The following is a 12,354-nucleotide window of genomic DNA, read 5'->3' as shown; positions in this document are numbered from 1 at the left end:
CTTCGTACATTGAATTCTCAGTCATATAGTGCGACATAGGACTTTCTAGATGTGCACACCTCCTCTCATGGGATAAGTAATTACCTGGTGCTGCCACCTTTATTGCTTGTGAGGTAATAGTCAAGAAGTTTTCAAGCTGAGACAACAGTTCAAAGAAAGGAGGAAATCAGAGAAGCTAAACTGCGGGTTTAAATATATCTACTTCGTACGTCATATGTACTGAAAAATTACAGAAAAGCGAAAGGTTAAGTATTCGTCCTTCGCCCTGTAAGCAACTAGCAAACACTCAAAATATATACAGTCATAACATTCAAATCAACCCAAGCATAGCGAAATATCTGCAATTGATATATAATCATAGTTATTCCAGATCCTTCCGTCCAAAATTCCTATTTCTATACCAACAATTAACGCCAAAAGATATATGACAATAGTATTCCAAAAATGTATGACCTGAGATAGCAGCAGTGTAGTCATGAGAGTTCTCAGTCAGACGTTGTCTTTGAATGTCTGTTTGCTGCAGCAGAATCATATTTCTCCCTACTTTCACAACAGCAGACCAATCTGGTTTACAGGTATTTATGGCTTCAGTAAGTTCAATTACGACATTCTCTGGGGTAATTTCCACCTCCTTGTCGCTGAAACTAGCGGTCTCCCAAATCGTCAGCACCAGTATTGGCTATTTGTATTAATGTATGAAGACTACTTGGATATAGCCATAAATGTGTTACTTTTTGCCAAGATAGCAAGTCTCGGTATAGCTCTCCATAACTTATATACTTTGCAGTTCAGAATATTTTCCAGCGACAACGTGTGTCATGAAATATAAAAAAAATGATGTAAAAAAGTATCCGCTGTTTGCGCGTCGCTAAAGAATTCTATCCCACCAATATATTGATGAACTGAAATATGTTCGAGTATCATTACCTAAAGTGGAAAAGGTGATGCGATATACGGTATACAAACACATATCGTGTATCTTACAATACAGTGAATTTAATGTATCATCAATAATCAACTATTTGCCGATTCTACAAGGTGATTAAGCACAGACGTTGGAGATGCAGCATCAGGCGTCAGATTTTGGTATGACCTACTAAACCCTGCTGACGACACGGCTAAACATCAGAAAGATATCATTGACGAAGCGGGACACCAATTCAGCATACATTTTTAATTTCCATTTTAGAAAGTCAGAGCTCTCATTACTTTCTGAAATCAAACGGAAAGAAAACTTGCTTTAGCACTGTTTAACAAAAGACTGTTGTGGTTACCAATATTGCTAGCATATCAATACGCGTGCGGTAGTAGTTATCAATCTTGAAAGGGCTAGTACTATGCGTGTAACTAGAGTCAGAATATTATCAAAGTCCAGGAGGTGAGCGGTCCGGAGATAGATGGCGATAAGCTAGAGTCCGGAGAAGCGTGGCTTTCTTGTCTTTCAATAGCAATAGGAATGAATATTATCATATTTTTGTAGGTTTTCTTATTTTATACCATTTAAATTTATCATCTTTGACCAGATAATACATACTGTGGCTGGTATTCCGGCGTCAGATGTGATCATCAGTGATATACGCACGAGGATGTAAATCTCAAATTACCCGGATAGAACGGAACATATAAGAATTCCTCATCGCCATGCATTAGAGGTTTTATAAACTGACGCTAAAATTTGTCACACATATTATCATCTTGCTCAAATCTCCTCGAGTAGAAAAGAGATGACTACAATTGCCGGCATCCCTGTTGGCCGTCTCGGCTTTGGTCTCATGGGTTTCACGAGTCGTCCAGTCGTTACTCAAGACGAGCAGGCCTTTGCGACGATGAAGAAAGCAATTGAGCTTGGAGCTACATTTTTCAATTCTGGCGAGTTCTACGGATTTGCGGATCCGACCGATAACTTGTCACTGGTCAACCGATTTTTCGCACGCTATCCAGAATATGCTGATAAGGTTAGTATTCCCTGAAGTTGCAAGCTTATGATGAGTTGACTGCCGATACTAATAAACAGGTTTGCTTATCGGTTAAAGGGGCATTTAATCTGAAGACCTATTCAGCTGATGGAAGTCCTGAAGGTGTTCGTGCTAGTGTTATGAACATCAAGAAGTACCTCGGCGACGCGAAAAAACTTGATTTGTTTGAATGTGCTCGTGTTGATCCCAAGGTGTAAGTGTCAATTTTCGATTACTACATACAAATTGAAACATGTCTAACAACTGACAGTCCAATCGAAACAACAATCAGTGCTCTTCAGGAGATGGTCGATGAAGGTCTTATTTCTGGCATCTCGCTCTCTGAGGTAGGTGCAGCTACAATTCGTCGAGCTGCAGCCGTAGCCACGATCTCTGTTGTCGAAATCGAATTCTCTATGTCATGCACTGATGCCCTGGAGAATGGTGTTCTTACCACTTGCGCCGAGCTGAATATCCCAGTCGCTCCTTACTCGCCTCTTGGACGAGGACTGTTGTCCGGCAAGATACGCTCTGTCAATGATATTGCCAAAGGCGATTTTGTAGCTCATCTGGACCAATTCTCTGCTGAAAATTTGCCCGAAAATGTCAAGCTTGCGGACGCCGTCAAAGAGATTGCTGATAAGCTTGACATGACCCCAGCTCAGCTTGCGTTGGCCTGGATCATGAAACATGAAGAGAGGTTTCCTGGATTGACTCTGATCCCAATTCCAGGAGCCACCACCGTCGAGCGGGTTGTGGAGAATTTATCAGAGGTGAAGTTTTTGCCAGATGAGTATTTTGAGTCTCTGAATAAGATAATCAAGTCAAAACAGATCAAGGGTGTTCGTTACAGTGCAGGAGCAGAGGCTTTACTATGGGCGTAAGTACTTGTAGTTGCAACGATGGGTACTAAGTGGCTGTTGTTGTTCTTCATTGTATCACATAATAAGATTTTGAGTGGAACGAGATGTGGAAGTTCGCCAATTCAGATGTAGAGAAGGATACAGGATTGCATGTCTGCAGAACAGAAAAGACAGCCTGTGATCTATCACTTTTTCCGCGATGACAAATAAAATGAACTGGTCAATTGTCAAGCATATCTTTGAACTGCCTAAATTGTAGGGCTCAAGTTTGTGAATTATCATATCAGCAGCTGTGGAGTTTATGGATTTATCAAAGTCCGGGGAGGTGTGCAATCCGGAGATAGATGGCGGTAAGATAATATCCGGAGAAGCGTTGCTTTGGTGACTTTTGGTGACTAATCTTTTAATAGCAACTGGAAAGAATAGTGTTATAATTTCGTAGGTTTGCTTATATTGTTCAACTTAAATTTATCATATTTGACCAGAAAATACATACTGTGATTGGTGTTACAGTCGTCGGCCATATCGGCTTCCGTCTCGTCGGGTTCAATAAGCGACCAGTTGTAACTCTGCATAAGCAAGCCTGTGCGCTAATAAACTTCACAGGGAAATGGACGCCATTCGCTTTAACTCTGGTGAAATTTATGGCTCGGTGGATTCTACTGATAATTTGAGGCTTGTCAATCGCTTCTTTACAAAACACCGCAAGCGTACAAATAAATGTAATCTTTTCGTGCCTTGAAGAGAAAAGAATGAATGCTGGCGCAGGCAAGCAGGTCTGTTTTGGCTTGGATATCAAGACCTTGCAGCCGATTGAAACACCAGAGGGTGGGCGTTCGAGTATTAAGAACAGCAAGAGGATTCTAGGCAATTGAAAGAAGTTTGATATTCTTGAGTGTGCTCGAGTATACATTTGGTGTAAGCTCTTACCTTTACTGTTCATCAGAGTAAATTTCTAGACGAATTACAGTATCTGACGGAGATGTCGAGATGACAAAAGCGTATGGCATACACCGAAAACCCTAGGCGCCGCAGAAGCCCTTTCTCCAGATCGCTTGGCTCGGAGACTTAGTGCACAGGAATAAATTCGAACGCTAGCCTGTCTTGCTTAGAACGATAGTAAATGACTATCCTGGGAGAAATGACAGGCATTTACTGACGTTGTAGGTGCCATACCCTAATGAAACGAGTCCGCATAGTCTCTCGTGGCTTATTGGCTCTCTTTCCAGAGAGATCGCGATCCAAAATGATATAACGACCAATATATTGATATAGCCAGGCGATATAATATCTATTTACAGTCTTGCTGGAGAATTCCAAAGAAGATTGATGATGATAATTATAATTTACTCTTCATATCCAACTCCAAGTGCTTGCACGTAGACACAGTACTTCCTCATCGTTCTGAGTACTCCAATTAATTTATCTGCAGACACTGAGACGGCACAGAATCGTTTTCAACTTTGCTTCATTTCTGCTTTGCAATCTAAGTAATTGGTGAAACACAAGTTCTCGCGCAAAATTGCTACATTCCTCATAGAGGACTAGTCCCCTTTTGGGTGGTTGTAAACATGAATGACATTTACTTTGTCCCAATCAGTGGTATTTTGACTGACAGATAAACATCACACCCGTTATCCAGTGCACTTTTTTTTTGAAACGCGTTCGTGGTCTAGTTAGATGCGACTAGCTCTTGAAGAAGTAGTTTTTGCCGCTCTTGTTTATCCAGCTATTCTATTCTGCTGGTTTTTGTGAAGTCTTCATTGTTTCAGGGAGTTGGTTTACGAAAACCTCAGTACGCCTACCACACCATAACGCACAGTTGCCTACTTTCCGGCACGAAAAAAGACCACGCTATCTATTATCAAAGCTTGATACGTGTACTCTATCTTCTTCGCAGTCTCGGTTATATCATTCAAGTTGCCAGAGATTTTTTTGCAATCAACGCGTACTGGTGTATACGGCGCAGTATAGTAAAGCTAACAAAGAACTGGCTTTCTGAAATCTACTACTCAAGATGCCTAGCCTTTCCACGTCAATGTCCCTTACCAGTCTTGCATCTAAAGAAAATACTGGACAACCAACCTCTCGCTCCTCCGCTTCTTCTCGCCACTACCATAACGGCAATAATGCAACTCCAGTCTACAACCAAACAACAAAGTCTCATTCATCACGTTCACGCGATCGGCCCATAAAACCACTTCAGGAGAGAGTAAACAAGGACAATTCAACTGCAAACTCCGCACTTGAATCGGAGAATGTAATTCGTCGGAGTGATAGTTTGTCAAGCTTATTTTCGGTGTTTCGCTCTGTGTCAATTGGTACCAGTGGTCGCCATCCGAACCGTGAGTCAGGCGTGTCATTACGCAGTACCAGCAGTGGATCGCCAAACTCCGCAACTGTGGCGACGGTTTTAGGATCATCAAGCGCTTCTCGAAGAGGATTAAATTCGTTTTACGCGCATGGAGACAGAAGCTCAAGTTCGATATCATTATTTTCATCGAAATCACGGTCAAAGACCGAAAGCTCAGACAAGCCTCATGATAAAGGGAAGAAGAGACAAGAGCATAAAGACCAACAATCCCAGTCGATGTCAGATCTGCTACAAAGACGTCGTCATCTAGCTTCAAATATCGTGAGACGAGCGACAGCCGATCAGCCATCTCCTCAGAAAGTCTACACCCCTCCTTCATTCTCAGAAAAAGACTCTGATTCAATATCAATTACCTCAACTGCAAGTTCTAGGTTACGAAAGTTTTCTCAAAAATTCAAAAGAGGATCAGGGTTTTCGGCGATGTGCGCCGAACCAGCAGCTTCTACATTGCAACCGGCTCTTGCATCTCGAGATTCACATCCAAATCAAGCAAAGAAAAGCTTAAAAGTGCAGCCAATGTCGGCATTGCGTCACATGGGTTCTTCCTCTCAATTATCGACAAGATCTAAAGCATATAATGACGAGAATGGGTCAGATGAACTACGTAGGGCGCTATATAGTGTCGAGGATCTAACTGCGATGGAAAATCCCAACACCCGGCAGAGCCCTTTATATCCTGCTTCATCAAGAAACGCATCTTATGAAGCTTCTTTTCGCCGGCCACAGCAAAAGACGTACAGTCCTCTTCTTGCACCAGCGGCACCACAGACAGTGTCTCTAGATCAAACAATCAGATCAGTCAGCGACGTCAGCGCGACTTCTTCAAACTTGACCGCCGCTTTTGAGGACTCTTCCAGTGTATCTAGTTCTCATACAAGCCCATTTTCTGTCTCATCAAATGATAAATATCAGGCCCATCCTGCATCTATGTACAGTGAAAAGATGACACCCTCTCCCGTTCCTGCCGCTAATTCTCCTCTGCCAATGACTGGTGGTGTTTGCTGGATTGGAGAAAACGGGATCATGGGCCGTACTGGCTTCTCACTTGATGACTCTGAAGAAGAAGACCCGCTTGAATATGTGAGCTATCCGCGAAATGCTAGACATTTATCAAATTCGTCTATGAGTGCGCTGCCGCAGTCTCGCACCTTGAGCGGGAGTATAAAGAGCAGAACAAGCTATGACAGTAAACGCTATTCTAACGGCAGTTATGGTAGTAGCTCGATGCGAAGTAGTGGGCATGATTGGAGGACAGATATCGCAGAGGAGGATACACTGCGTGTATTGGCGATGTAAGCGGTTCGGTTTCAATTTATTTGCTTGATGATTGATAATTTGCATTATTTTGGATTAGAGCATTTTGTTGGTATTTGGTCGTTTCTATTTCGGATACTGGTTGATTATTTGGTTCTATTATAGCAGTAATGTACAATGAGAGGGTGATATATACTTCCAGCTAGATTTACCGTCTATCTAGGACCATGCCAATTCATTAACTTTTTCGACCAACTCTACCAACTTTGGTCGCTCACGAATCAACTCCACCAACTCAGCTTCTCTAGTCCCCGTCTCGTCCATTAACCCCAGGTGTAAACTCGGGTAAAGATAGCCATATACGGCTGCGTCCACAGTTCCAGGAATACCTTCTCCAGAAAGAAATCCCGTTGTCTCACTCACCAGATCGGAGAGGGCGTCAAGTGCCTCCTCGGCTCCCGTCAGCACACTAATTTTGAACTTTGCGTCTATCTTCGTAGTTCCAACACTGCGCTGCAGCGTATCCTTTGCGGCCAAATACTGAGTATATGACAGTAAATAGGGAAAAACTCCAACTCCTCCCGACAGTCGATCATTTTCTATACTGTTTATATGCTTATAAAAACTTGGAAGAACTACCGCTTTGTAGTTTGAGCTGTAAATGTACAAAGTTAGTAGGAACGCATCGCGCAATCGGACGTCTAAAAGAGTGAGAATCGGTAGCTGCTCGGCGGCTGAATAGGGCACGATCTGTGCATTCGGTATTTCTGACAACCAAGAATAAAACAGAATCGAATTCGGAGCCAAAGTCCGCTCCAGTGGTGTTGGAGATGGCGCACTTGAGCGGGAAAGAAATATATAAGGAAATGGGCCGTTCTCTGGAGAGGAATGAGGCGATGCTTTGAGAACCGTGAGTGAGTCATATATTTTGGCAAGTCGTAGCACAGTCTAATTTCAGGTTAATAAATATATCTCTGATCGTAAAAAAAACCAGTTCATAGTAAATCAACTAACCAGCAGCCGAACAGAATCAGGAAAAATCGAAACGTTACTCAAATCATGTACGAAAGCAGTACCGATCTTTGAGCTTTGATCCGGAAATATGCATGCTGACGGAAGTACGGTATCAGGATACGTAACTAATGGGAATTTATCAAAAATTCTCTTGACTGTCGGCGGAACTGTCGTCCATGACGATGCGCTGCTAGCTGGCCGTGGTGGTTTGTTTGAACGACGACTCGTTGACGGAAATCCGTCATCAGAAATGATATCTGCCATCACAGAAAAAAGACTGTCTATATAATTTACCAGGTTTGGACCTTCACCTTTTTCTTGCGGTATAATACAATCAACAAGCAGATCAAATTTGAGCAACGTCAAGTTCAAAAATATACATTTCTCCAGAACAGCGATCCTCTAATCTCCAATGCTAATGAAAACCTTAAATGGACTGCCACACCCGAATATTCCTACGCTGCATCTTCAAAGTGACTGGCTCTATGGAAAATATTAGAAGATGGCAAAATAGCTTACAGAGCAAGTAATTCGCGAAACCACAAAATTCTTTACATTGCAAATAAAAATATCAAATATAAAAAGGCTGAATGTGGGGTTATTAATGTTCCTCAATATTACGAACAATATCTCTCCTAGCCTGCCAGCTACTTTACATGACACTGACAACAGATGTTCCTTCTTGAAATCTCGTTCGGAATACACGATTGGCATTCGAAAAAAGTCCATCTTTCAAACTAACAACAATAAACTGCGATCCCTTGAACCTCGTCTTAATCAGCTTGCCGATATTCTGTGTATGACTCAAATCCAATGCGGCATCCACTTCGTCGAGAATGTACATTGGTGCCGGCTTAAACTGAAGTAACGCCATGATCAGCGATAGAGCAACAAGAGACCTGTACTAATTCAGTATAAAGATTGCATAGAGTCCGCAAATAAAACATACCTTTGACCTCCAGACAGCTCAGTTAAGCTCTCCTTCCAAATCTTTCCGAGGCAGACCTTGACTTCAAGACCCTCAGTCACATCTTTTCCCTCAGGTGGCTCGAGTTTTGCAAAACTTCCTGGTAACATATCGGCAAAAATAAGACCAAAGTCACTATAATGTTCAGTCAGCAGCTGTATCGCAAAAAACGCACCTTAACACATACCCATTGACTTTCTGCCAAGTCTTGTGAAGTGCTTCCTTCTTGTACTTATCCAAGCTAACGATAGTCTCTTCAATTTTTCGCTTATCCTTATCAATAGTCTTCATCATATTTCGCAGGGCCACTTCCTTCTTTTCTACGTTGTCGATCATATTCATAACCTTGCCATTAACTGTCTTTTTCATCTCAGTGAATCTATCGGTCAATTTTTTCATAGATGACTTGCATTCTCCGATATTGTAGCCACTATAATCGTACGGCGTTGATGGCTTGCCAAAAGAGCTATTATATCACGTTAATATTCATTCTGTTCAAAGAGCGTATAGCAATATAAAGAGGCATACTCTTGTTCTTCTTCAACCCATGAGTACTCTTCAGTAAGCTCAGTAACACGCTCTTGAGCATGTCGCTTGTCGTTCTTGATCTTCTCGAGCTCATGATTATTTTTCTGTAGAGTTAATCCGAGATCAGCAACTTTCTGCTCTTTACCACGAACAGTCTTATCCAATGAGGCAAGCTCGTCATCAAAACCCATGAGTTTATTCTTTTCCTGCTCAATGATCTGGTTCATTTCAGCATATTGTGTCTATATCTTCGTTAGCTATATATATATGGTATACTATAACATTATGCATGACTGACGTTAGAGGATTTCTGTGTTTGTTCAAGCTGAACAATCTCGGCATTAAGATCTTTCCAATTCTGCTCCGCTTCCTGATACGACTCCTGCGTGCTGACAATATCACTCTGCAATTGATCTGCGGCAAAATATTAGCGTGTTTAGTTAGAAACTCTAAGCAGTCAAACACACCTTTCTCAAACTGAACAGATTGAAATTGCTTTTGAGCAGCCTTGAGTTTTCGGGACTGTTCATCAGCCTTCGCCTTTAGTGCCTCGACCTCTTTCTTCAATCCTTCCAGCTTTGAGCCTTTATTAGTATTGAACTCATTCATATCCTTTTCAATCTTCTTGGCTTCAGACTCAGCATTAATCTGAATTGCCTTGGCCGTGGAAATTTCTGCTTCCAGCTCCTCAATATTCTTGGCAGCGTTGTTCAGCTCGTTTATCACGGCAGAAGAAGAATTATTGTTAATCTGAGCCTCAAGAAGTGAAACCTCATGCTTTTTAAGATCCAATTTCTGGCTTAGCTTTGTGCCTCGCTCAATCTTTTCTTTCTCGGCTGCCATAATCTGGCGAATATCTTTCAATTTAGCAGTGACTGTGCTTCGCTCGGCGCTTAGCTTATTAAGCTCCTGCATTGTAATCAAGACGCCTGAAGAATTAGGAGCACTACCACCAGAGAGGGTACCGCTAGGATCGTATAGATCACCTTGTAATGTGACACTTTTCATACGAACTCGAGCATCAAATGTGACCTTTTTTGCAGTTTCCGCATCAGCGCAAATGAGCGTAGATCCAAAGACATAGTTCATAGCTTTGGCCACTTCCTCATCGTAACCAACCAGCGAAAGAGCGAGGTTGACCTTGCCTGGAGCAATACTCTTAGCTGCTCCAATCTTTTCAGCGGATGCTTGAAAAGCTGAGATTTTATTAAGTGGAATGATCGTCACGCGCTTGCGAAGCTGTCCCTTTTCAAGAAGCTGAGAACCAGTGATTTCTGTATCAACAACAACATTGTACAGCCTCCCACCGGCCGTGATTTCAAGGGCAGTAGCCGCTTCAAATTTGCTTTCATCGATGGAAAACAGCTGTGCAACTAATCCCTTAACCTTGCTCCGGTCAAAGTGAGGAGTTGGATCAGAGTAATTGAAGTCAATATTGGCTACTTGACGCTTCAGATTGTCAATTTGACGACTAAAGTTCCGAATATTAGCTTCGGCCTCGGACTCGGTCTGCTTCATTATTTCATGTGCCTGGGGGTCAAACTCTAATTTTGAGAGTTGCGCTTCGAGAGCAGTGCATTCCGCTTTGAGAGACTCTAAGTTATCAAAGAGATCTTGATTCTGTTGACGAGCTTTCTTTGCTCGGGGTTCCAGCTCTTTGATTCGCTTGTTGAGATGTTGGATTTGAACTTTTACCTGCTGTTGCTTGGTTTTGGCCTGACTAGCGCAAGTTTTAGCCTCTGAGCTATTAGTTAGTAGTTGATACCAAAAAAAATGCTGATCAAGGCAAAAAGGTACCTTCAAGTTTGTCCATGAATCCATTCTTTTGTCCTTCTTTGGCCGCAACTCCAGTACGTAGGGTTTCCAGCAACTCTTCTTTGGCAGATACCTCAGCACGTAGAGTATTGTGCGCCTCGGTCATGGCGCTAAATTGTTGCTGCATCTCTCCAAACTCTGCAGCTTTAGCCTCAAATTGCCTCTGTAACTCGACAATATTTTGTTGAATAGACTTTCCCTTTTCTTCTTCTTCTGTAATATTCTTCGTCTTGAGCTCAAGTTGAGTATTCAAACGAACAATCTCGTGTGAAAGTTCTTTCATCTGTTGCTCTAGTTTCTGAAACTTAGCACCCTTCTTAAGTTCTTTTTCGCGCAAGCCTTTGATTCTGACAATATCCTCTTGCATTAATTCAATCTCGTGCTTGGTCTTTGTAACATTGGCTTCAATTGCTTCGAGCTCGGCAACTTTGGTCGAGATAATTTGACTAAAATTGTTGAGTAGATCCTATTTCTCGTATTAGAATAGTTCCTTATTGCATACATTTCTAAATATGTAGACAACTTACATTGTACTTAACGTAGTCATGAGCAACGACTACTTTAGTAAGTCGCTCTAAATCAGACTGAGTCTGCTGGAATTCCAGAAACAGTCTTTTTTCAGCTCTCAATTTTTCCAATTTAGGCTCTATCTCCTCTTCCAGCAGCTCATTAATCTCTTCAACCTTTTTGTCCTTCTTAGACATGGTTTTAATAGCCTTGTCTCGCCGCTCTTCAAACATACGTGTACCAGATGCCTCTTCAACCATTGACAAAATTTCAGTCGGTTTCATATTAAGAACTTTGGTAATACGACCTTGCATGATAAGAAAGTTCGGATTATTTATGTTAAGTTGAATGCTCTGGAATAGATTCTGCACGTTCTGTTGTTGGGCACGATGGCCGTTAATGAGATATTTGCTGGTCCCTCCAAGAACAATCTATGGCAACGAATATAAAAATTAGATGCCATTAAAAGTAACAGAAATATAATTTTAGATATACCTGACGCGTTACACTGATTTGCGGACAGGCTTCGAAGCCAATAGGACTTTGCTCTGTGTCGCGATTATCAAAAACAATAGTTACGCTAGCCTTTGTAACACCCGCCTGACCACGCTTGTAAATTAGGTCCTGCAAATTCTGTGCTCGAACAGTGGACATAGTCGTAATACCAAGCACAAAGCAAATCGCATCGAGAATGTTGGACTTTCCAGATCCGTTAAGGCCCGTAATGCAGTTGAACTGCGAGTCCCAACCACTGATGACGGTACGCGTCGCATACGACTTAAAGCCGTCGATAATGAGCTCTTCGAGCTTCATTCTGTGGCGCTTTTTAGTCCTATAAAGACAAAAAAAGAGTAGAGAGTATGTGCGAAGTGATGCCGGAGTAAGAGTGGACAAAGACTGAATGCGCGACTGAGAGTCAGCCTGCTTGTTTATGTTTTGTTTGTTTTGATTTGGGTTGTGTTGCTCAGGCGACAAAACCCCAACCCACTGGGAGTTAATATTTTCAAAATTTCATGAATCGGTTACCCGGATTACCAAATTCCGGCAAATTCTAAACTCCCAAATCGAGTTCTCGAA

General features: G+C 42.0%; 4 protein-coding genes across 4 annotated transcripts; 2 read left to right on the top strand and 2 right to left on the bottom strand.

Moving 5' to 3' along the window:
• Positions 1 to 1,277: 1,277 nt before the first annotated feature.
• V2V93DRAFT_229266 (NADP-dependent oxidoreductase domain-containing protein) lies at positions 1,278 to 3,027 on the top strand. The gene is made up of 3 exons (XM_066907066.1): positions 1,278 to 1,955; positions 2,015 to 2,169; positions 2,227 to 3,027. Exons 1-3 carry the CDS (start codon positions 1,725 to 1,727, stop codon positions 2,837 to 2,839), a joined length of 999 nt encoding a protein of 332 aa, XP_066766234.1. The 5' UTR covers positions 1,278 to 1,724; the 3' UTR covers positions 2,840 to 3,027.
• A 1,421-nt stretch (positions 3,028 to 4,448) lies between these two features.
• Positions 4,449 to 6,779, top strand: V2V93DRAFT_369079 (uncharacterized protein). Its single transcript, XM_066909938.1, has one exon. The coding sequence runs from the start codon at positions 4,836 to 4,838 to the stop codon at positions 6,486 to 6,488; it is 1,653 nt and encodes a 550-aa protein (XP_066766233.1). The 5' UTR covers positions 4,449 to 4,835; the 3' UTR covers positions 6,489 to 6,779.
• On the bottom strand, positions 6,585 to 7,818 carry V2V93DRAFT_369078 (uncharacterized protein). Its single transcript, XM_066909937.1, has 2 exons — positions 7,461 to 7,818; positions 6,585 to 7,394 (listed from the first exon to the last, which is right to left on the bottom strand). The coding sequence occupies exons 1-2, from the start codon at positions 7,722 to 7,724 to the stop codon at positions 6,666 to 6,668; spliced, it is 993 nt and encodes a 330-aa protein (XP_066766232.1). The 5' UTR covers positions 7,725 to 7,818; the 3' UTR covers positions 6,585 to 6,665.
• Positions 7,819 to 7,860: 42 nt separating this feature from the next.
• V2V93DRAFT_369074 (RecF/RecN/SMC) lies at positions 7,861 to 12,285 on the bottom strand. The gene is made up of 9 exons (XM_066909936.1): positions 11,773 to 12,285; positions 11,298 to 11,708; positions 10,753 to 11,236; positions 9,423 to 10,694; positions 9,254 to 9,369; positions 8,956 to 9,197; positions 8,615 to 8,893; positions 8,410 to 8,562; positions 7,861 to 8,359 (listed from the first exon to the last, which is right to left on the bottom strand). Exons 1-9 carry the CDS (start codon positions 12,088 to 12,090, stop codon positions 8,113 to 8,115), a joined length of 3,522 nt encoding a protein of 1,173 aa, XP_066766231.1. The 5' UTR covers positions 12,091 to 12,285; the 3' UTR covers positions 7,861 to 8,112.
• Positions 12,286 to 12,354: the final 69 nt, after the last annotated feature.

The sequence above is a fragment of the Kockiozyma suomiensis genome, assembly GCF_038497685.1.
Source record: "Kockiozyma suomiensis strain NRRL Y-17356 unplaced genomic scaffold V2V93scaffold_6, whole genome shotgun sequence".
Taxonomy (NCBI): Eukaryota; Fungi; Ascomycota; class Lipomycetes; order Lipomycetales; family Lipomycetaceae; genus Kockiozyma; species Kockiozyma suomiensis.
The sequence above is the reverse complement of the archived record's forward strand: the minus strand, read 5'-3'. Positions and strand labels throughout refer to the sequence as shown.

Coding starts and splice junctions, on each gene's coding strand:
- V2V93DRAFT_229266 (XM_066907066.1), top strand. CDS start 1,725: ATGACTACAATTGCCGGCATCCCTGTTGGCCGTCTCGGCTTTGGTCTC. Junction 1,956..2,014: donor ATCCAGAATATGCTGATAAG/GTTAGTATTCCC, acceptor ACTAATAAACAG/GTTTGCTTATCGGTTAAAGG. Junction 2,170..2,226: donor GCTCGTGTTGATCCCAAGGT/GTAAGTGTCAAT, acceptor AACAACTGACAG/TCCAATCGAAACAACAATCA.
- V2V93DRAFT_369079 (XM_066909938.1), top strand. CDS start 4,836: ATGCCTAGCCTTTCCACGTCAATGTCCCTTACCAGTCTTGCATCTAAA.
- V2V93DRAFT_369078 (XM_066909937.1), bottom strand. CDS start 7,724: ATGGCAGATATCATTTCTGATGACGGATTTCCGTCAACGAGTCGTCGT. Junction 7,395..7,460: donor CTGATTCTGTTCGGCTGCTG/GTTAGTTGATTT, acceptor ACCTGAAATTAG/ACTGTGCTACGACTTGCCAA.
- V2V93DRAFT_369074 (XM_066909936.1), bottom strand. CDS start 12,090: ATGAAGCTCGAAGAGCTCATTATCGACGGCTTTAAGTCGTATGCGACG. Junction 10,695..10,752: donor ATTCATGGACAAACTTGAAG/GTACCTTTTTGC, acceptor CTAATAGCTCAG/AGGCTAAAACTTGCGCTAGT. Junction 8,360..8,409: donor GAGCTGTCTGGAGGTCAAAG/GTATGTTTTATT, acceptor GAATTAGTACAG/GTCTCTTGTTGCTCTATCGC.